This window comes from Amphiura filiformis, chromosome 17, assembly GCF_039555335.1.
Source record: "Amphiura filiformis chromosome 17, Afil_fr2py, whole genome shotgun sequence".
Lineage (NCBI taxonomy): Eukaryota > Metazoa > Echinodermata > Ophiuroidea > Amphilepidida > Amphiuridae > Amphiura > Amphiura filiformis.
This window is the reverse complement of record NC_092644.1, coordinates 16,605,288-16,629,899: the sequence shown is the minus strand read 5'-3', so window position 1 is coordinate 16,629,899 and position 24,612 is coordinate 16,605,288. Positions and strand designations below refer to the sequence as shown.

The 24,612-nt window shown below is 35.6% G+C and overlaps 1 protein-coding gene across 1 annotated transcript; it reads right to left on the bottom strand.

Annotated features, from left to right (window-relative positions):
• Positions 1 to 1,873: 1,873 nt before the first annotated feature.
• On the bottom strand, positions 1,874 to 22,434 carry LOC140137374 (sodium- and chloride-dependent glycine transporter 1-like). The gene is made up of 13 exons (XM_072159012.1): positions 22,223 to 22,434; positions 17,181 to 17,331; positions 14,799 to 14,930; positions 13,809 to 14,178; positions 12,690 to 12,822; positions 11,698 to 11,832; positions 10,198 to 10,301; positions 9,939 to 10,063; positions 8,622 to 8,734; positions 7,190 to 7,318; positions 5,388 to 5,603; positions 3,700 to 3,867; positions 1,874 to 3,018 (listed from the first exon to the last, which is right to left on the bottom strand). The coding sequence occupies exons 1-13, from the start codon at positions 22,244 to 22,246 to the stop codon at positions 2,824 to 2,826; spliced, it is 1,995 nt and encodes a 664-aa protein (XP_072015113.1). The 5' UTR covers positions 22,247 to 22,434; the 3' UTR covers positions 1,874 to 2,823.
• Between the last annotated feature and the right edge of the window lie 2,178 nt (positions 22,435 to 24,612).

Sequence of the window (24,612 nt, the reverse complement as noted above, 5' to 3'; positions counted from 1 at the left end):
ATGCAACCATTTTTAATGACATTCCAGGTGAAGCTGGCTTTGCCGGTGTCACTACCATTCTACTGAATGTTCTCAAACCAACCTCAAACCTGATCTGGTAATTCTTTGGAAGAATCTCAGGAAACTTTTGATTGTTGAACTGACAGTTCCCTTTGAGCATGGTATTGACAGGGCCCATCAGTTGAAGCTCAGTAAGTATGCGCCTCTTATTTCTGAAATTCAGGAAAATGATTTCGATGTTACTTACATTCCCGTTGAAGTTGGCTCGCGAGGTTTCATTTCGCAAGATAACGCTGACAGGTTCAAATCATTCATTTCTTTAGTTCACTCCCCGATTTGTTTCAAGGATTTCCGCGACAAGGTTTCCAAATTGTCCATCATTGCCTCTTTTGTCATTTACCATGCCAAAGACGAAAGGTCTTGGGAACAGTGCAATTTGCTCAGTGCATAATGAGATAAATAACGAAATCTTATATTTTTTTTATGTCTTTTAATATTGCTAATTCCAGTGCTTTGTTTCTGTCCTGCATGATCTTTTATATGAATATGATGCTACCTCATTAAAAACGCAGCCTTGGTTGTTTATAGATGATGTGACTTCTGACGTCAATGCCTGACAGTATGCGCACGCATCATCACAATTTCCATTGTTTTTGCCTGGCAGTATGCGCGCGCATCATATTTTGTTCAGGGCTCGTGTTTTTAAAACTCCCGCCACATCACAATAAGACTATTAAACAGTGTAGTGGTTGCATGGGGTTCATTCAAGCATAAAGATGATACCAGTCCCTTGCCTTTGTTGATAAACATTGAGGTCACCTCATCTATACACAGACCCTGTGGTTTATGTTACCTCATATAGAGCTATAGAGTGTATGCAATAAACCCAAGCGGAACGAGAGTTGCTAAGTAACCGCTACCCGAACCATAAACACATGCATGATCAGACAACAAGTGTTCAATTTCCCCATAGCTTCCCACGTTGTACACATGTCAGTCGAATTTGGCGGTGTTGGTTTGTGTTTGTCCTCCAAGTTATAGTATTGTTCACTTTGTGTTGAACATTGTACGTGGGCCTCACTGTAATAACTCAAAGATAACTGTGATCATCATTTCAAGAGGTCACTCTCCCGATTAAGCTAAACAACCTATGTGGAGGAATTTTATGCATGAGCAATCACATCAATGACGTAGTAATGAATACCCTCTATACCCACCTGGACCACGTGGGTAGTGGGCTGGGTTAGTCATGTTAATGGTGACATGCATAAACATGTGTGCTTGCCTATCTGTTATTGGTTAAGATTACCACCCACATTTCTACTTCATTAACATTCATCTCAGATTGGATATGAAAGAGGTTGAGTCTATGTGTTACGATATGGTGGGTCACAAGGTCATATTCCAATTAGAGCAGTCCGGGATGTGTTGGGCTTTGGGGGCTAAAATGGCCAAATATGAGGTTAATTTGGTCAGAAACCCACATACAGGCGTCAACATGGGGGGGGGGGGGGGGATGACTGTATGGACCATACCCCCTGGCAAAATATTGCGGGGGGATTTATTCCCCCCATCCCCTCCGGGATCTACGTCTATGAAAGTAGGTGTCCTTTTGTTGTTCCGTGCTATCCGACTGGCCAACCCAGTATATTTCGACTTCGCTCATAACTGGCTGATATACGAGGGTCATTCAAAAAGTTCTACCTTCATCATCACATCTCTGTTATCTTACGTGCCAGGATATTAAATATTACCCATGATTATACTCTGAAATGTAGGCAAAATAAAAGTGAAAATGTGAGTTTTGGTTGTTAAGATATGTTGGTTAAGGTTAATTTAAAGATATGCGACGCACGAAGAGGTCATTCATATATAGTGTACAAAAATATCTAATTTTATTCTATTCTCTGAAGCATTTCCCCATAAATTAACCTCGGCCTGCAATATCTGACATGTGAACTTGTTTAAAATTTAACTTAAACCAATTCTCTATGTCGGACAACGAAACACAATTAAACCGTACTTCCTTTTCATACAGAGGTAACTCTCGAAACAGCTCCAGGCGGCGAGTGGCACGATAGAGCCGACAACCTGTGAAACCACCCGACAGTATGGCATTTTACATAATACTCGGTTAGTTTTGTGGGGTTCATTATCGAACCCCAACGGTTTTAGCTTGTATTTATATTATTTATTAACATAGGCCTATTTGTTTGTGATATTTCAAGCGTTTTAAAATTTCAAAATAATCCCATTAAATTACACGGTTGACGATGAAAATTTACTGAATTTAGAGAATGCAATGCGACCACCACCTGACAGCTCGAAACCACAGACCGCTTTACCCGGCACCAACAATCTAAAGTGAGGACTGCACAGAATGCTTTACCCGGTTCACATCTAAAGCGAGAACTTCACCCATAGTTCATACTCCTAAAATGTGCCAATGAGTAGCTCCTATAAACCATAACAATATGTTCTGCATTTTCTATATCTTTATCATTAATATACAACTCATAACTGATTTTCAGGCTCATTTAAATAAATGTTGTCATTTATATAGCGCTATCACGTGTATCAAAGCGCTTATTCCGCTGTCTTTAGAATATATCAGCTGCTCATGCATTTAGGCGGCGCTATGGACAATATCCATAACAGCTTCAAGCCCTTCACCCCTGGGTAGAGAGAGGCAAGTGAGATAAAGCACTTTGCCCAGGTGCACAACACAATGGCATCGCCGGGACTCGAACTCATAATCCTCCTATTGCTAGGCAGAGCCCGTACCGCTGCGCTAACGTGCCTCCACAAGTCCCTGTTACTTTTTCACACAGGATTAAGATCTACCAACTCGTGTGGCGCTGGTTCTTGTCCATTTTTTAGCTTCTCTGATTGTTTGAAGTAGTCAACCTGTCCACCAAAATCCGTACCGTGATTTCTATGAACCTCGAAGGCCTCCTGTCGATGATGAAGTAACGCTGGTCCCCATGAAGGTAATGGTCGTAGTAGCGCTCTGAAACGCTGAAAATCAAACATCAATGTGTAAAATTCTTAAGTCAAGTAGAAAATCTATCCCGCTGATACACATGTCCCTGCGCATCCCCCAGCAAACACAACTCGTTTTCGACATTATTCGCAAAAGGTTAGAAAAGGATGCCAGAAATGTTGGGTTATATAAAGGACATATAAAGGGTATAAAACGTTTTCATAATATTCAAAAAAACATTTCTTTTGAAAACTTACTGTTAAATATTCTAACATAAAGTTATTTAAATATTTAGCAATAAATGTTTGCCAAAATATTTTACAATAACAAAGCTTTTGCTGCTATGCCAATTATTAATAGATATTTTGTACTTCGGAAATAGAATGATGAAAACCTCCCAAGTCACAAAGCAGTATCTGCTATGTCATTTACTTAGATACTACATCTGTATTTCGGGAATAGAATGATAAAAACCTCCAAAGTTCACTACAAGGCAGTATTTTGCTGTGTCATTAACTTGTAGATATTACATCTGTACTTCGGGAATAGAATGGTAAAAACCTCCCAAGTCACAGAGCAGTATCTGTTGTGTTACTTACTTGTAGATACTACATCTGTACTTCGGGAATAAAATGATAACATCCTCCCAATTCATAAAGCAGTATCTTGTTATTTGTTTGCAGATGTTACTTTGTTACTTAGGAGGATATACTTACTTCTTTGTATGTGCCTGGCGTAGTCCAAAGGAGGTATGTCCAATCTGCAGGTATAACTAGGAGTGAACTTAGCATTATCATCCAACCAATAGCTACAGCCCAATCTGGGAATGGAGTATCGTTGTATTGAGGTTCCGTCCAACTGACGAAATTAAAGGCCAGAATTATCTGTATAAAATAATTATGTGATTTAGATTAACGACATTTTGGATCGATGAGTTGATTAGTTTTAATTGAAAAAATTAGAATTTAAGCATCTTAAGAGCTCGAACCTCGAATAGTGGCGTTTTCACGTATTTTTTGTACGACCTGAGAGCACTTCAAGCATATCGAATTGCATTTGGAAAACGAGGAATGTCCAGCTTTTCATCCTAGCTACATACGCTACATACACTGTACATATCATTAGATTTATAACATAATGGAAAGGTTTCTATACAAAAACGATTCTCTTATAAACCATCTACGCACAGTTTCCACCTCGATACACATGAGCACATATTTTCGTCCAAGAGCTTCCAAGCAAGCAGTGCAATAATGTCTCCAAACAGTCTTTGATTATACTACACGGTTGAGTGCATAGCATCGTAAGAGCTGTGGAGCTTCTAGCTGGATAATGGGCCTCTGTTTTTGGTCGAAACCTAAAGTGTTTCCTTTATCCAATAAGAATTTGTTTTATATCAAACGAAAGCTAACACTTCCCCCTAAAAACACTTTTCCTCATTAGGTCAACGGATAACGCAATTCAATGTTATATAGCAAGGCGAATGTGGTAAATCTGTTAAAAATTACCTATTCAAGCACATTTTTTGACCAAAATGTAGGTTTTAAAAGTCAAAACCTCAAGTGTTCCAAATTTTATGTCATTAAATGAAAAAAAACACACACTTATATAGTCCATATACTAGCGTCATTAGAATGAGCAATGGCCAATTATCTTTAAATTGCAAATCTTGTGCAAAAAGTTACTATTTTCGCCTGTTTTGTCATACGGTTGTAAATTCAATGAACTATGACTTTGCTAAAGAGCACTTACAAATTGATATGAATGTACTTCGAGGACTGTTTTAACAATACCACAAACAATAATAAAATTGTCATAAAATGATTTGTCATAAAATTTGTTTGATATCGCGAATTTTAAAAATCTAAATTATTTGATATCAGAAGAGCATTCCTCGTATTCAGAATGCAATTCGATATGTCTGCTCTCAGGTTCCACAACAAATACACGAAAGCGTCGCTATTCGATTCCTTAAAGAGATTACTTCCACAAAGTAGTTAACAGCTGGCATTGCCTCGGGTCTGGACCAATATAGAGGGCGATCTTCAAGCATACAGATTTGGGGATTATTTCTACCGGTCCGGGACAGTTCAAAATGGCTCTAGTAATGACTATTAAAGTGCATTTGTATCAATAAAACATTCATACAATCTTATGCAGTACTTTATTTTTTTTACTTAATAAATTGTAACCTTATACACAGACAATAAATATAAATACATCATAATTATGTAACAATATACAATAGTAATTATATATCAAAACATCAAAGACGCACATATCGTGAAAAATTAACACAAATCTTCATTTAGGCCTACACATTTACTTATCATGGAGATGATCAATCCCTATATTTACAAAATACTCTGCAATTGTAACAAACTACTTTTTGTGTATGACATACCAGCATTAGTCCTGGTGTTATAACACACCAAGTGAGAGGCCAAAAACGAAATCCTTTAGAATCAACTATCCTGTCTCCTATCATCGCTCTGATGTCATTGATGAATCTTCTTGGTCCGTACAACCAGCAAAGACCAGCACACTCAGCTAAGGCAAATACAAGCCGGTGGAAGTTGACGCTATACTGATCTATGAGGGCCATCCAGTAGCCACCAGCCTGTAACATGTATGTTAAAATATTTACTTTTTTTAAAAACAAGAACCACTGTTAAAACAAGAACCACTAACTGCGAAATATGGATATCCAACAAGGTTTAATTATAAATTAACCCCCCAATAGAGGGCAAGGCCTGAAGAATGAGGGAAATTACGGGGTAAATGTTAAGGTTATTTACGGAAATTGATGGGGAAATAGCACATTATGGTTACGCTCACCATGCTTTCATGCTGTTACATTAAGGTTAGTCATTACTATTGAAATCTAACTCTAACCCTAACCCAAATCCCTAACCCTAATACTAACCCTAATCCCTAACCCGTATCCCTAACCTTAACCCTAATTTGTAATCCCTAACCCTAATCCCTAACCCCAATCCCTCAACCCTAATCATAACCCTTATCCCTAACCATAATCCCTAACCCTAATCCCTAACCCCAATCCCTCAACCCTAATCATAACCCTAATCCCTAACCCTAATCTGTAGCCCTAACCTTAATCCCTAACCCCAATCCCTAACCCTAACCCTAATTGCTGACTAAAATAGTAATGACTTGCAACTAATATTCATGTAACAGGATGTAACCTTAATGTTACAGCATTCAACAGCATTTAAATTTGTATTCAATAGAGGGCACTATACTAAATTGTGATATATTCCAGGCGGCATAGGACACGCAACACGGACGTACGAGGCTGGCGAAGATACAGGGTTGACAGCCCCATTCACAATACACGGTTAGCGATTATAAATGGACAATTAACATACTTGCAGTGGGGTACTTTGCAGAACCCCAACGGTTTTAGAGTAAGATAATTTTGCTTTGACACCACATAACAAATTTAGAATTGTTTGTGAAGATTTCATGATTATGTGTTAATCCAATGGCGACTTCAAAAATAGCGATATCGCATCCACCATCATCTGATATATTCACAATTGTACAATTATTATAAACTAGTACATTATATTCACAATGTAAGACTGGATACCAGGTTATCTGGCTATGTACAAAAGTATAGGCAACATTTATTTTCGGCTAAAAATTCTACGAATATGCGATTTTCACCAAATTTTTCTCCTAAATATATGACTATTTCAACAAGTAAAAAGTCAGTTGGTCTTTGAATAATTTTACAAGAACGAAATGAAAAGCATGGATTTTACTGTAGAAACCAATAGAGGACCACCCCCCCTCTCTTTGGTCATCTCTAATGGTCGGTCCTACCCCGGGGTAAGGTGCTGGGGTAAAAAAAAATACTACTAAAATGAGCGCAAAGGATGGATCTACGATTAGCTTAGGTCGTTAGGGCGTAAATACGCGCGGTTTTTTTATGTAGGATAAAAAATCTTGGGGTGTTACAACGCCTCCCCTTTGTAGTTCTAGGTTTAATATATATATATATATATATATATGAATTGTATTAATTCCACGGTTCACGTGTACTTTCACACTCAATAAAACCGTACAGAAATATAAAATTTGTTAATTGAACTGGAAACACTGAACCCACTATAAAATAAAATACCAAAGAAAACAGAAACTTCAATGAAACGTGAATTAATCAAATGAACACAAACTTACCCGTGTGACACAGGTGAAACCAAGAATACACAATACTCCACAGTATGACGCTGTTACGTGCTGTTTATATCGACGAAGACGCGGAAACATATCAGTTACCCCTGTTATCAAGATTTCCAAACCTACAAACTATGACAGGGAAAATAAGGGAGAATTTTATTTTTTAGAAATAAGTTTTAAGGGGGTACTACACCCCTTTGGTAAATTTGTGACTATTTTTGCATTTTTCTCAAAAAATAATAACACACTGGTAACAAAAGTTTATGTATAATATTGGGGCAAGGAATTCAATTACTACACTGAAATTTCAGTGACTCAAGACAAGCGGTTAAGTATATATGATAGGAAATGAGGTACATCCTAGCGGTGCCTTATTTCTTATGATAAATAATGAACCGCTTGTCTTGAGTCACTGAAATTCCAGTGTAGTAATTGGATTCATTGCCCCTATAATATACATAACTTTTGTTACCACTGTTTTATTAGATTTTGAGAAAAATGCAAAAATCGACACAATTTTATCGAGGGGTGTAGTACCCCCTTAAGTGACTGAATTATAGTATAAAATTTTCTGAATCAATAATGAGTGTAAAACTTAGATTAGGCCGTATAAAATGAATGTTTTGGTTCTCGTCCAAAGGATTTTAATGAAATGATTAGGGAGATTTTTTTAAATGCAAAATTAGCATTGTTAGTAGTTTTCAGTCTTTTCCAGCAATGCTCGAAGAAAGTCGAAGGCCCTATTTCTTTTCTTTAAAAAAAATTTATGTGTGAGATTCTGAAAAAAAAAAAAAAAAGACACTCTTTCTCAAAAAGACTCGGAAATGATTCTTGTTATCTAATTTAGCTACTTTATCTGTATAAAGCTTTCTTAAACCCAAAGTCTAAAAAAATTGAAAAATCTAAAAAAAAAAAAAAAAATCTGACAAATCCCCGAAATTGAGGAGAGAAGAGACGAGAACCAAAACATTATTTTTTCTGCTTTAGGGTGTTTAAATGATACATTATTCTGAATGACCAGCCAGTTTTATTTTCATTTTTTTCTGGTGTCATCAATATGTATAACATGGACACAATCTGGAACAAAATATTGTTCTCGAATGTAATCTCTTTAACAATATATCTACATGGTCGATGATGTCAAAATACTGCATGCGAGGGAGATTATATATACTATTGTCTAGAAGGCTATTCCAGAAAATGGATGTACGCTCCCTGTAGCAACCCAGGCTTTTAAAGTGTCCAAAGGCAGAAAATTAGTTCAAAATCGGAAAGCCTCAATTTCAGAATTCTTTTTGAATATTTCTGGAATTTCAGTCGTGTTTAGAAACCAAATCCATGTATTTCTTTTATTGAAAAGTTACTCCTAAAGGAGTGTGCACTAATTGTCTGCAACGATTTTATAATGGAAATCTGATTTTAATTTACATACCTGACTATCAAGCCCCAGAATGATTAACATGAAGAAGAAACATATTGACCAGAAGGGACCAGCAGGCATACGCGCAACAGCTTCAGGGTACGCCACGAAAGCTAGACCAAATCCTATTAACAGTTAAAAAAAGAAAGAATAGTTAAAAAGAAATAGGTAACATACAGCCTGTCTCAAAAAAATTGTTCTGTTCAATTTGCTTGTTTTAATCTCGAGATATGTTTAGTTAAAGACGAAAGGGTAAAATCACAATTGTGCCACTTTTACTAGGGAAGAGGGCTTTACATGTAACAGTGATAGCATCAAGTTTTATATCAAGAGTTTCTTCGTGAAATCAAAAGAATGTATCAATTACACAATACAAAACGTTTTTACTGTTTTTACCTGTTTTATCTTGATGCAGGAATGATGATTCTCTTTTTCCACTTAAAAGAGATTAAAAAAAAAAAAAAAAAAATTTCACATTCTGCTGTAAAAATTACATTACATGTGCATGTCAATGATTTTATCATGGTAAATACTGTTCTCTTAGTCACTTAAGACATGTTAAAAGACAAACAAATATTGCGCACTTATACATGTTATAGGTTAATGAACGCGTATTACTTGTTGGGAGAGATATTAGACAAAATAATGCACGCGCGCTGATGTTGATGCGTCTAATGCATGCGCCCCTAAAGGGGGGAGTGCATTAGACGCAACAACATCAGCTACCATTAATTTACATGTACAGCTCTCTTCCCTAGTAAAAGTGGCACATTTGTGATTTTACCCTTTCGTTGTTAAATAAACATATATCGAGATTGGAACAAGCAAATTGAACAGAACAAACGGCATTTTAGAGCTAAGACTGCGCCCGTGACGTTGCTGTCACAACGGTATTTGCTAATTGCTAAAGAGGGCACTTTTTACTTGCACAATTTTTTTGAGACAAGCTGTATACTGGATGCAGGAGCTCGTGCTAATTCGCTGCAGAAGTGACGTAAGGCTACCATAGCAATAGATGAATTTAATTTTTGAATAGATCGCCCTGCACTACAACGTTCACGCGGTACCTATGCATTGAACCATAGATGTCAAAGAAATGCTAATCACTCGCACCTGTAAGATTAGTATCTTTGAAAAGAGCGGTATTGTATTCAATCTATGATTGCAGACATACGCAAATTCAATATTTTATTCTCTAAATACCCAGTATCTCAATAACATAGGTTCTCTGTATGGTAAGTAAAATTCTTATCATTATTATCAAGTCAAAATCACTAAGAATCTATAAGTTTTGTATAGAGTGGATATGATGGTCGCACTATGTCTCACCTTGAGAAACCACATTCTCTACATCTTTACCAGTAGATTCTGCCATAAATCCAATGATAGAAAAGATGACAAAGCCAGCAAATATACTCGTTAGGCTGTTCATGATTGCTATTACCAACGTATCTCTGAAATATAAGATGATAATTTAAAATAATAATTATACTATATACAAGAGCCCACAATCGACGTCGAAGTGAAATTTGCTAAGGTGAACGCGTCTTTTATAAACAATTTAAGAATTTTCTTCACTTAAACTCACCGATAGCAGTTATGATGGAATTTGTTATACGACGCCATGGTTACCTGTGCGCCTGCAGCCACACCTAGAGAATAGAAAATTTGCACAGCGGCATCTAACCACACCTACAGAATATAAAATGGTTAAACCACACAATTAGTACAAACAGTTATATCACAAACATGCTGCAGAATATATTTGACATATCTTTGCTATTATACATGTTATAAAAATTGCAGATTTGTTTCAAAGATATTGATATCATGCATGTTTTTTTTTTCAAAATCATTGAGTTCAGAAGTAGTTGTACGATATTGATTAGCCAGCGCTTTCGGATATCTCTGCTACAATACCATCCCAGCAAACACAAAACGTTTTCGACATCATTCGCAAAAGGTTATAAAAGGTTGTCAGAAAACGTTTAAATGTCGGGTTATATAAAGGGTATATTAAGAGTATAAAACGTTTTCATAACCTTAAAAAACATTTTGTGATAATCCACTGCTCAGCAAACAAAAATGTTTTACAGAAAACGTTTAAATATCGGGTTATATAAAGGGTATAAAAACGTTTTAATAACATTCCAAAAACATTTGTGACAACCAGATACAAAACATTCTAAACAGAATGTTATTTTGGGGTTGAAAAAATATTTTGCGAAAAATGTTTGCCCAAAATATTTTCAATAACATTTTAAAAACGTTTTCATGACCTTTATATAACCCGACATTTAAATGTTATTAAAAGGTTTTGAACAAAACATTTTAAGAACATTTCTGTATTTGCTGGGTTCAAATATTTTAACATAATATTATTTAAGAATGGACACAATATTTGGTAAAAATGTTTGCAAAAATAGTTTACAATAACATTTTTGAAAACATTTAAAAATATTGTTGTAGGTGTGTTTTCATACAAAACGTTTTAAAACGTTATCATGACCTTTATATAACCCGACATTTTAATGTTATTAAAACGTTTTTACCTAAACCAAAAGCCAAAATATAACTTCTTTAAAACGTTTTTGTGTTTGCTGGGATATCACTTCGATCAACTGCCCCTGCAATACTCTCGTTAACTTTTTATTTTATATTATCAATTCCATCAACATTGATCAGTACATACAACTTGTCTTTGCTGGTTGGATTGATGAATGATGGCAATGAAAGGGATACGTACTGGTCTTTGAGGGATCTGCATCTCATAAACATTGTCAGAATACCAAATTAAGAACTTCTGTCAACCAGCAACCATGTTATCTTATGCCGGGTTATACACATGCCCACAAAACTGATGTCTTTGCTCAAAAGTTGCGCTGAACAACTATATTTTATCCACCAATACAGCCAAAATATAAATAAATCTTCTGACACTGATCAGATGAACGATGTCAATGGAAACAGCTAGTAGGAACTGGACTTTGATGAATCTGCCTTTGAGCTAAGCACTGTCAGAATACGAAATGAAATATATAGTTACTGTACAATGTACTTCTGTTAACAAGCACATATGTTATCTTACCTGCGCTTTCAAGACATGATGCCATCTTGGTTCTAAAAAGAACTTGATTCCCTTTAAGGCCCCTGGAAGCGTAAGTCCTCGGATGAAAAGAATTACCAGAATAACATATGGGAAGGTTGCCGTGAAGTATACCACCTGTCAACAAACAGACAAACATTAAGCTATCACAATTTCATATCGATCAAAGGGTACGATAGTATGTCTATCATGTACATGTCACAGAATATTATATTGCATTGCATGCATCGCATTTACTTTCATCTGTCTTCCGAAGTAAAAACGCATTTATATCGGGAAACATATTACAAAACAGTTACTGCCTTTTTAATTAGACTTTTTTTTACTAGTACCGGGCATTGGTGATACTAGAATACATTCATGACGGCAAGATGTCTCAAGGCTACCCAAAGTAAGGATTTTAATACAGAGCCCCAATTCTCCCTATTGTCACATACGAAATCGAGTCTTGGACACCGAAATACAATGTTTTCTTTGCGCGTTATTTGGCCTAGTTGAAACAGATCAGATCGTTTCACTTTAAAGGATGACTCCGGCAATCACAGCAGCCTTATATGATAGAAAATTAATTATCAAGCATGAATCACGTGATTTTATTTGAAAAAACTCATATTGACCATAAAATTGAATTAATACAGCCGTCTCTCAACACGCGATATTCAAAATTCCCGGGCGCCGAAATTGTCCAGTACAATGACGTCCTAGTAATACAATGAAGGCTGACAACAATTGAGCACAAGTAACCATGACGTCATTGCACTAGAAAATTTCGGCGCGGAAATTTTGAATATCGCGTGTTGAGATCCGACTGTTTTTATTTGTTTTTATGATCAATATGGGCAGAGTTTGTTTCTAATAAAACCACGTGATTCGTGCTTGATAATTGTTTCTCTAACATAATAAGGCATAATGTTGTGATTGCCGGAGTCACCCTTTAAATACTGTACACAGTCACTACCCATAACTATGCTAACCTTTCCAATAGAATGAATTCCTCTAATCATACAAATATAAACTACTATCCATGCCAATATCAGACACAATGCAAGCTGCCATACTAATCCACCTGTCTCGTTTATGGAATCAGATTCCTGCAACACTTCAAACCTGAAACATGTGATATAGAGAAATAAACAACATAAGAAAATTTTGTTGATACTACCTATCCAGTTGGTTTCGATTACATTTTCTTTTTAATCTTTTTAAATGTACAGATGTTATATTTTTTTTCTTTTCAGGAACTGTCCATTCTGAAAAAACACACAAAAAACACTCTTGTTTGAAAGCATTGAAAGCATTCTGTCAACTCATTAGGTGTATTTTGGTGTTATTATTTTTGTTCGTCACCAACTTCTTCATCTTCATCTTCGTTTCGTTATTTTCATTGTTATCGTTTGTACCGTTTTATTGTTATCTTTATCTGCTTGAAACATTCTAAAAGCTGACGAGAGAGATTTATAGCAATAGGACTATGAAAAAATTGTGGGATAGGCTTTTACGACGGGAATTCATAACAATTAGTGGGTTTTTAGCGGGTTCGCCGTCGGACAAGTTTAGAACTGTCAAGCTTTCGTCAGGAGTAGCTCTGACTTCTTCAGGACAAAGTACCTAAGAATGAGACATGTAGACCACCCCTTGTCTACTGATGACTCTGAAAAGAGTCGTTCACTGAAGACTGTCCCTTGTCAACAGAGAACAAGCAGATCTCGCCTATCTGCTAATATAAAGGTTTTGGTGGCTCTGAAAAGAGCCGTTTGCTGAAGACTGCCCCTTGTCTACAGAAACCAGCAGATCTCGCCTATCTGCTGATTTTTAAAGTTTTGATGGCTCTGAAAAGAGCCGTTTACTGAAGACTGCCCCTTATCTACAGAAACAAGCAGATCTCGCCTATCTGCTTATTTTTTAAGTTTTGGTGGCCCTGAAAAGAGGCCAGGACTATGAAAGTTTGAAAGCAAATTAATAAAAGCTTATAGGCCTATGGATAATTTACCAATATTATTTTGTTTTCACTGAAAAGGCATCTTTTCCTACTAGGAGAGATTTAGGGAAAATGGGACTATTGTGTTGATTTTGATAAAAGAATAATATTTTACCTCCAGTATTCCTCACTGGGTGGCATTCTATCTGCAGCCAATGGGTCTTTATAAAGAGATATATTGTATCCATCAACAGTCTCCGTATCATTAATGCTGTTCGCATCGTAAGTTACATTATACATGTCAAGTTGGTCATCCGTAAGATTTTGCAATGGTACACAGGAGCTATTCATTGTAATGATTCCCCCGACTGCTAAACAGTTTTTAGGAAGCTCGGAACACAGGGCTGTATTAAAGCTATGATTGCATCCAACCCACGGTAACACACTGGTAAACGAGGCGAATAAGTAATACAAGGCGTACATGATAACTACATTGTAACTGATACTGATGTATGTTCCAGTGAGTATTTGACCGAAGCTTACACCTGTCAAAAGAAGAAGAAATCAAGAAAATGTACTTAGGCTAAAAACATAATTTTATTTAACTATAATACGCTGTATTACATTAGCTTACATTTCAGGATCACAGTTCGGTTTTTTCCAAGTAAGCACAGTTTGTAGCAAAAAACTTTTATGTCCAAGCCAATATAGGTATTAACAGCAATTATCTATTTAGGTAACTCTGACGGGCTTGCGCCAAGATAGCTATTAACCTCTCATTTGTAGCTACATGTGCTGGTAGGGAATGCATAAGGGTATCGGGAAATGATCGTCTGTAGTAGACGAAGTTGGATCTTTGAATTTCACAGCAAAGTCATGCGGTCTGATTGGACGCCAGAGGGTTAACTAAATAGCTGCGGGAGTAAATGGCAGAAGCTATCTGGTGCTTCGCCGTAAAACTATCAGTGCTTTGGTATAATACATTGGTTGAATATGATGATAGTTGAAGTAATTCTCAGGGATGCATGCGAGTGGCCCGCCCCTGAATTGCACCAAGTTGGGATAGTGAGGTGGGCGTTACTCCAATCCACGCTGAACTTGCATATTCCATATTGGACGGGGCCGGTATTCCATAAAGGTTTGTGAATCCGCTCTATGAACTCACCTCGTATAAGCGGCATAACTCTCCAACATGTAACAGTTCCTTCACTACAGTATTGACCATGTGCAATCTCTAGGAAGAAGAGTGGTAAACCTGCTAGAGCCAGCATTATGCCATATGGGATCAAGAATGCACCTAGAACAAACAGAATACCAGAAAATGTATGTTAGTCTTATATCATTGGTGTGTGCACGCCTGATATAATCTATATTTTAGGTGTTGGGTTAAATACTAGACATGAAATAGACTATGCCATAGTCGATTTTTGATAAATAAATATAATGTCATAATTATATTGGCATTTCAATACTGAACAATTCTGATTTTAGAATCTACCAGTTTATTAATCGCAAACGTACGGGTTAAAAATCGACTATGGACATTGCATTTTAAACGGGACTTTGATCGGGCAAAGTCCCTAACACACACACACTGTCAATCATACTTGTTTATCAATCTAATTTAACCGCACGCACAAAGCTTGGAAGTACAAGCATGGTACAAGACGCGCTCATGCACCTACTGGGAGTTTAATGTTCGCATAGTTGTGTACCATGTAGTTATTAATGGTAATGGCAGGTGTCCGGAGGATTTAAACCATAACGAGATATGGGCGACCAATCACAAGCCAGATCCATTTAAAGATTACATCATGGCCAATTTTAGTTGGCCAGAAATCCGACAATCTCATCCATAGACAGCCGTGTTAAGCATGCAAACCGCAATCCAAAGTCAGTAGGGAAGCTAACAAACAGACGGTGACTGAAAAGATCAGTTGTGAAAATCTATCAATTGTGCACAAATTAATTAAATCAGAGTTTTAAGCTTAAATGCAATAACCAGAGTATGCACAATGGACAAGTGGACTACGAGTAGTCTAGACATGAAACTGCCATGCAATAGCAACATCAGTGTAGGTCTCGTGTCAGTAATGAATAAACTAAGAATATCCTATTTTATTTATATCATATTCCATAGTTCAATGTGTTTTATACTTGAGAATTGAGATTCCACATCATATATGACGTATTGAACATCATATGGGACTTCCTTATTGTGGCTATAGTACTATTATTCTTGTTCTTCTTCTTAAATCTGCCCGGGGTGAATTTTTCACAATTTGGGTTTGTTGCGAATTTGTGATATTATTGATGTTAAAAATATTGTCTGATAGTTTCAGACCAGAATATAACTGGCATCTTGTATTTTTTGAGACACGTTTCAAGGTAAATCCTACTCTCAACATTGTCAATAATATTATTAAAGGCCGATATCTCAATTTCCAATTTTATAATACCATAACTTACGATCTCAATATCTTCGCTTAGGAATGTCCTATTTCATTGGGGGAAAACAGCGTTGTGGAGCAAAATATCTCTATATTTAAGATATGTAAAAACCTCAAAATTAATAACCTGCCCAAAAGTGTCTGCTTTTGACATGACACGTCACATATTATATAGCAAGTCCCAAATTTTGAAATAATCAAGAGCTATCTCAAGAACTATTGACCCAATACTAGGCTTGTTGTAATGGATTTTCCATGCTGATTCAAATTATGGAATGAAATTTTACAATTCTGACAATTTCGAATTTTTCAATTTGTTTTTTTCGACATAATGTGTGGATAGAATTAAAATACCGAATGAATAATGGCTAGCCCACACAGTGTCATCGCCCCGATATCTTCATGGCAGAAATCGCCATGGTAGGTTGAATCCACAGCAACGTATGGCCATTTTGTTCCGACCTGTTTAATAGTTTTGTGACGCATAATGAGCCGAGGGACATCCGACTAAGGCTACTGACAATAGCCTGGTAATTGACCTCTCTGTGTGTGAGTGAGCATGTATATGCCATGAGGTCATCTGCTTTTAGACTGCCTCCACGAGTGAGTGCAACTAGCCTACGCTGCGCTATAGTTCGGCACATATATACATCAGAATTTTTGTCAGTTTTTGAGCTCAATACGCACGTTTCTTTCTCAATACGCAAGCTAACGACTATCATATCCTTTCAACACATATGTTGAAGTGCAAGGAAAAAAATATGGCTTCTTTAGAATAAAAAAATTACGGAGATATTCATCATTTTCCATCCCGGTATCCAAAGATTTATCGTCTGAATATCAAATCGTGCATAGCATATTCACGTGTATCGATCCCGTGTATTCATTTTAGTGTCTCTGCTGTTCAATGTAATTATTAACAAGGCGATGTCGGTGTGGGCCATTCATTATGATACGATATTGGATAGGCAAAAGACAAAATCATATCTTTTATGCTCTAAGTAAAATTATTGTAAAATTCAGATGTTATAAAAATTGAGGATGTTATAATATTGCTTTAAAGAAAATGTTTATACATTATTTTAATCGAGCTATACCTCCTCCGTTTCTGTAAGCCAGATATGGAAATCGCCAAACATTGCCAAGACCAACAACGTTGCCCAGAGCTGCAAGTACGAACTCTATCGGGCTTCCCCAGTTGCCACGGTCTTTATTCTCATCGCTTGGTTTCTCGACTTCCCCTGCCTCCTGTATAAAAGAAAGAAAGAAAGAAAGAGTTCAACAAATTCTCTAAGATTATCTCTAAGCCCCTGTACATAGCTTACTGACGAGTGTACGTTGCGACGCAATCGTATTTTTTTACCTTGTTTTCCTTATTTCGATGTTAAAAAATTTTCTACACAAAATTAAACGGACTAGAACAAACAAGAGAAGACGCACCGTACACTGGAACATAGAAACAATCAAGCATTACAGACTTTCGCGCACGACGCACGAGATCAAATTAATGACGCTAATTCGTTAGTCTTAGTTTGACTAGAACAGGCAAATCACCTTTGTTCCAAAACCATTAAGGGAACTGGAATGAGCGTTTTGAGCGTTTCGACAGCATTTTTTGTGTGACATGAGAGCACATCAGACCTATCGAATTGCATTCTGAATACGAAGAATGTCTTTCTGATATCAAATAAATTTCATTTTAAGAAATTCACGATATAATACAAATTTTATGACAAATTATTACAATTTGATATTTTTCACATTTTGGAGATATAACAGACCTCGAAGTAAATTTTATAAATCTAATGATATATTCTTAAAGTGTATGTAGCTGGGAGGAAAAGCCGACGATCAATTGAAAATTTTGACCTTTCATATTGAAGATATGGATTTTTTCCCCAAAAGACCTAATTTTTTTTGGTGTTTTGGGAAAAAAATCCGTATCTTCAATACGAAAGGTCAAAATTTTCAATTGATCGTCGGCTTTTCATCCCACCTACATACACTTTAGGTAGAAATCATAAGATTTATAAAGTTTACTTCGAGTACTGTTAAATATTCATATCCATTCTTCGTATTCAGAATGCAATTCGATATGTCTGATGTGCTCTAATGTCCCACAGTAAATACTGTCCAAACGTTCATACCCCTTCCCTTAAGGTATAGGACATTTTTTGTTTTTGCTATAATAGCCCCCGAATGAAATGTATTTAATTATGTTTGTACTCACTCACGTAGCATTGTGTGTGAATTTTACATCCGAACTAGGTGCTATTCTTTTTTTATGGGCATTTTATTTTAGTGTCTAAAATGGCCCGAAATGAGGGTTTTTCAATATTCCCGTCCATTTCTAATCGTCACCCCCATAAACTTTACATGTAAAATAAAAAGGCTCATAAAAATTTAATAGCACCTAGTTCGGATGTAAAATTCACACAATATGCTTTTTGAGTGATTACAAAGATAATTAAATACTTTTCATTCGGGGGCTATGTGGAATTTTGTTTTAATGTATTCCTTGTACAATGACATTTCACAATAAAATGTCCATTGGAAACAAAGGTGAAATATCTGAATTTCACTGTAATCCACTGGCAAATAAAAATTATGACAATTGTTGACAGGGAATGATTGATACAATAATACATTATTTTCATGTGTACTGAGTTCATTTGAATAAATAACTTTCATTATATTTTTGTAATGATTTAATGACCCGTGACATGAAAGCTAATAATTATGTTCATTACAAGTAGACCTACATGCAGGACTGTTAAATTTTGTTATGATAATATAAATATGGAATAGCTTCCTCTTCCAATTTTGTGCAGTAATAAAACATTTCAGAGTTCAATAAACATGGATTTGGGCCACAGATATCAATTAATTTACATATTTTACAAAATTAAAATTTAAAGACACATTGGGTAGAAAGGTTTTTTTTTTTAAATGTCTGGAAATGGCTTCTTTTGTCTGTTTGGCATGTTTTGGTACCTTTTTGTGTTTTTATTTATTCTCTATTTTTTTTTTGATGTTATTCATGTATAGGCATCCCTTCAATTTATTGCTTGTCAATATTGGGTTTAGCCTGGCATTTCGCCGAATGTTATAAATTAAAAAAAAAAAAATAGTGCACTTCGACAATAATATTAATAGGCCTATGTGTAGTTCAAGAAGTTTTATTTATTATTTATTATTTATTTATTTATTATGCTTCATCACTGGCTCATATACAATTACAAAGATAAATATATTATATAAATATTGCACATACTAATAATCAAGACAAAGTAAAGAATAAAATGCCAGCGAAAAGAATGGGATAAACAGGTGCAAAATCACCTCTAGGACCATCCCACCTTTCGATTTTTGAAAACAAGTTATTGGAAAAAAAACCCCATCACAGCCCCATCCCAAATTAAATAAGTTTTTATTGGTTATTTCTTGCCCGGCGAGCTGGATAAGAAGGTTGCCCTACCCTTTGCTATTTAAGATGAGGAGGATGCTCTTAAAATGACAAAAGAATAAATACGTTCCCTGATTCCATCATCACTCCGTAAAAAAAAACCCATAACTCCCCCACAACCTCCCCCACAAAGCAGGGTTCGGTTTTTGCCGGTGGCAAAAACTCACATATTGTCACTCAAATATTAAAGAATAATACTGAAAACTCATAAACAGCAGCACACAAATTTTAATGAGTCATTCAACACGATTTTTGTCTCATCAAGTCCTTAAAATGAAAAAGTTTTGAATCTGACATATGCCACATTTCGGTTAAATGCACTTGACCAATGAAAACGCATGCCTTTATTTTCTTAATATGTTACTTATAATTACAAAATCTGGCCTTGTTACACTCAGGAAATGAATTTTGTAACTTAATAATTTGTTTTGAGATGAAAAAACTGAATTAAAAATCACTTTTTTAGTTTTTGCCATTTTTTCTGTCAAAAACGGGCAAAAATTGTTTTTGACAAGCGGTTAAAACCTGCGAACCCTGTCACAAAGAACGTTAAACGTTGTTGTTTACATTAAAAGGCAAACAATCCTAATTCTCTTAAATAAGCTACAACTTTTACCTTTAAATAGCAAATTCTTAAGGGCTGGGGTATGAACGTTTGGACAGTATTTATTTTGGGACATCAGAGCACATCAGACATATCGAATTGCATTCTGAATACGAAGAATGTCATTCTGATATCAAATAATTTTGATTTTTGAAATTCGCAATTTAATACACATTTTATGGCAAATCATTAAAATTGATATTTTGGATATTTAACAGTACTTGAAGTAAACTTTATAAATCTGATGATTTATACTTAAAGTGTATGTAGGTGGGATGACAAGCCGACGATCAATTGAAAATTTTGACCTTTCGTATTGAAGATATGGATTTTTTTCCCAAAACACCCAAAAAAATTAGGTCTTTTTGGGAAAAAATTCATATCTTCAATATGAAAGGTCAAAATTTTCAATTGACCGTCGGCTTTTCCTCCCTGCTACATACACTTTAAGAATATATCATTAGATTTATATAATTTACTTCGAGGACTGTTATATATCAAAAATTTGAAAAATATCAATTTTTTATAATTTGTCATAAAATTTGTATTATATTGTGATTTTCAAAAATGAAAATTATTTGATATCAGAAAGACATGCTTCGTATTCAGAATGCAATTCGATAGGTCCGAGGTGCTCTCATGTCCCACAAAAATACTGTCGAAACGCAATAAACGCTCATTTTAGATCCCTTAATCTTCAAAATAATTCCATATAAACCTCTGCAAAAACATTCCGCACGTGAATAAATAGCTCCTATTTTGTAGTTTTTCCAAAAACAGCATTTGCAAAATAAAAACCGTACAAATTTTATGTTATAAGTTAGTCTTCTTCAAAACCTAAGTAATTAGGTAATTAGTATTTACAATCAACTAAATACTTGTATTAAGGGTATACGAGGTATTGTTGGTCGAAGCAGCCAAAAAAATTTTCATTATCTGAATCAATATATTATTGAAAAATAACACTTTGGTGTTTTGCAAAAGTTCAGTCTACAAATCATATACTTTGAAAAATTGCTTAATTTAAAATGAGTTATGTACGTTTTACAAAAGTGTTGTTGTTTCAGCCCTCTTTACAACATAACTCAAGAACCACAGGACTTACAAAAGTACATCTGTGATATTTGAATTCTTCTACACGCTCGCTATGAATTGAGCAATGCAAATTTTGCTAAAGCTCACTACCATTTGCAAGATGCTGTGAACTACATTTTTTTTGCTGCTTCGACCAACAATACATCGTATACCCTTAAGGTCAGTAAAATTGCACGACTCATAAGTATTGTATTACGAAACATCTCCTTTCAAAAGGCAAACATCGTTACTACCAACATGACCGGGGTTAAAGCTGAATGTATGATCTTTTAAAATGAGTTTGGCCAATTGTTTTCAAACCTGATTTGTTTACCCATATCCACATATTACACACTTATACCTAATAGGATTCAGCCAAAATCATTGTGTTTTAGGACAACAGAGTAACTTAGTCGTGACCCTAAACACCACAGTAAAGCGGCTAGATAGTAGTGAGTTTCTTTCATTTTACCTCATTAGTTTGGCTTAAAATGACCAGAAAACTTTCCTGACAGTTGTAGTATTTTATAATATTCGGCAAAGAATAACCAAACATAAATTTGACCTAAATTATTAAGTCTTTAAGTCAAAAATCATGAAAACGGTTAATTTCTGGTCAGTGCAAGGGTTTAGTATCCACACTCTATATACAAGTTTCATAGTGAAATATAGAGTATTGAATCTGCATGGATATAACCACCACCTTGCATTAAGCTCATTGAATCTCATGGACATCTTCTCTGTCATTTGTTCTCGAAATTTGCTATAAATGTGACGTAACCCCTTATTACCATTCTCAATTATAGGTTACCTCTGCCACACTAGCTATTGGTACACTCGACTATAAGCTACTATAGGATTTGTTACAAGAAGCAAAATTTATTTTACGAATCATGGAAGGGTGCCAATTCAAAATGAAAGTATTACATTTTCGACGAAAAATGCTACAAGCATGAGAGAAGTAAAATAGGGGAAAAATAAAGACTGAAATTTACCTCAGTAGAATTCAAACGCTGCATTTTTCAGTTTGCTATTCTGGACAAGCCGCAGAAATCGCACCCCTGTTCTCCGGTCCAATCTACTCAGTTACTCACAAATACTATAACCAAAGGTCGTTGGTCGTGTGTGCATTTCCACCCGTAGCACATGTATAATACTATAATTGTACAGCAAAGAGTCGTGGAAAATTTCGGGACTCGTGTGGCTGAACAATTTGCGAAATTGTTTTTTTGCTAACCACGAAACTTAAAAATGGATAATACGTAAATTACATGGGTCACAGAACACGGTTATGATCACTGACGATGGATCACAAAATTGTAAATTATATAAAACTTTACAATTTGCATTTTTTTGGGCAAGAAACAAAAGAAAATCATGGCGTATTAGTTAGATTCATTTGGATTCCGGCACATCGGAGATCAACTTGAAAGCCTTTTCTTATGCTTTTATTTCTTTTCACATACTCGAAATAAATAATGAATTACTAATAAAATATTTTATATCACTATCGGGAAAGGGCTAACCTCTTTTTACGCCTTATACTTTATACATGACACACGTTACTCTTTGAAATATTGGAAACTATAAATTTAGCACAAAACAAATACTCAAACATGTCAAAGCAGACATTTAACAAAAATATATACAAAATCTTATTATACAATAAATATAACTCACTTTGTGTGATAATTCAAAAGCAATGTAAGGCGACGAACACTTACAAGCCGATGAGTGAAATGTGAAACAATTGTTTTAAATAAGTTACAATAACCGCAACGTAAGAAGAGTGGTAGCTAATGGTACTATTATGAGCTGGTTGATCCCATCAATCGCTCTCCCCACGATCAATTTTGATTCATTAAGGCATGGGGTATGGGCGAACTTGAAGTACAGGTATCTGGAGAGGGGAAGCAACGAGTTACCCCAAATCACAGCGGCAGGTAGTCACTGGGCCGCCGAGTGCTAATATATATTTATTTTGGAAGGTTCGTGTTTGTTTTAAATTTTGGGGCGTTTTCCCAAAATTTGATATTTTTGGTGATATTTCAAAAAAGCGACATGCCAAAGACAACTCTTTGGGCACCTAGTTTGTTATTGTTATTGCAGTTCTTTTCCACATACCTACGTTACCATCTGCTTGGGCGATTTAGTAATATTATATATTTTATGTCTACAATTTGGCGTTTTCAATGCGTTTTAAATGTATCATGAAATTAACGCAAATATCTAGTTACGCTGCTTTTAGAATTTTTACCTGATCGTCGGCCTTTGCAGGCAACTGAATGCAGATTGGCTCACGATAGATGTCGTATTCCTCTATGTGGATCTATTGATGATAAAATTCCTTGTAACAAGATGATAACTTACCTCTGTTTATAGGGTTCTTCGCTGTGTCTGGAAAAGCCGTAGCCTTTAGCGCCGTATCAATATCTCGAAAAAGGGTACGACTAGCGAGAATGTGTTCATATTTCCCGCATGAAAGCTTGCGTCGGCGCCTAAACTATACTATTATGGATACGTTGGTTGCCCATTATCAAACATGTGCTGTGATTGGTGCTGCTTTAGATATCTCTTTGTATAATGCCAGAACCGATTAGCAAGCCGCCAATGACCGACCTTGTTACAGTCTCTTAATCTGTTATCATGGTTATAAAGCATACAGATAAACGACTTATTGATTTAGCAGCTGGTCAATTGATAATCCGTCAGGGCACACACCAGTTTGACTATGTAGTGAAATACCCATTATTGATTAGGCGCGGATATTAAATGCACAGCTCCTTTGCGTGTATAGCAGAAAATAATAAATGATAGAATGTTTGGAATTTAGTTACTAAAATACTAACTGCATTCTGCATTATATATTTATTTATTTATTTACGGGTCCTATGTCTATTTATTTATTTGTTTATTTACTGACATTTGAATAACATCATACATTAGATAAATATCAGTATTGATTTATTCTATTCAGCAATATCAAGGACTACTGTCAAACTTCTCACAGCAAATAGCTAGTTGGCTTAGTGGTAATGCATTGAGTTTCAGAACCGCGAGGTCCCGGGTTCGATTCCTCGCTCTGCCTAATTTTTTTCAAGGCTGGAAAAATATCAATTTCTGAACTGCTAACTTATTTGGCGCGCGATCTGAGCTATTCCTTTTCTGATGGCTGTGTCTCTTGCAGGCACACTCCCTCTGGAATCCAAACCAGGTTCCTGCCCATTACCCCTCCTTAATTGTTCCTTAAAGATAAACCTGTTTAATAAATAGTTATTTACGCCACTAACACGAAAAGTGAACAATACTGAGATCAAATGTCATCATTTAGTAAAAGCCTGATACTTCCCGAAAGTATTTGCAAATTTAACCAAGAATACGGCAT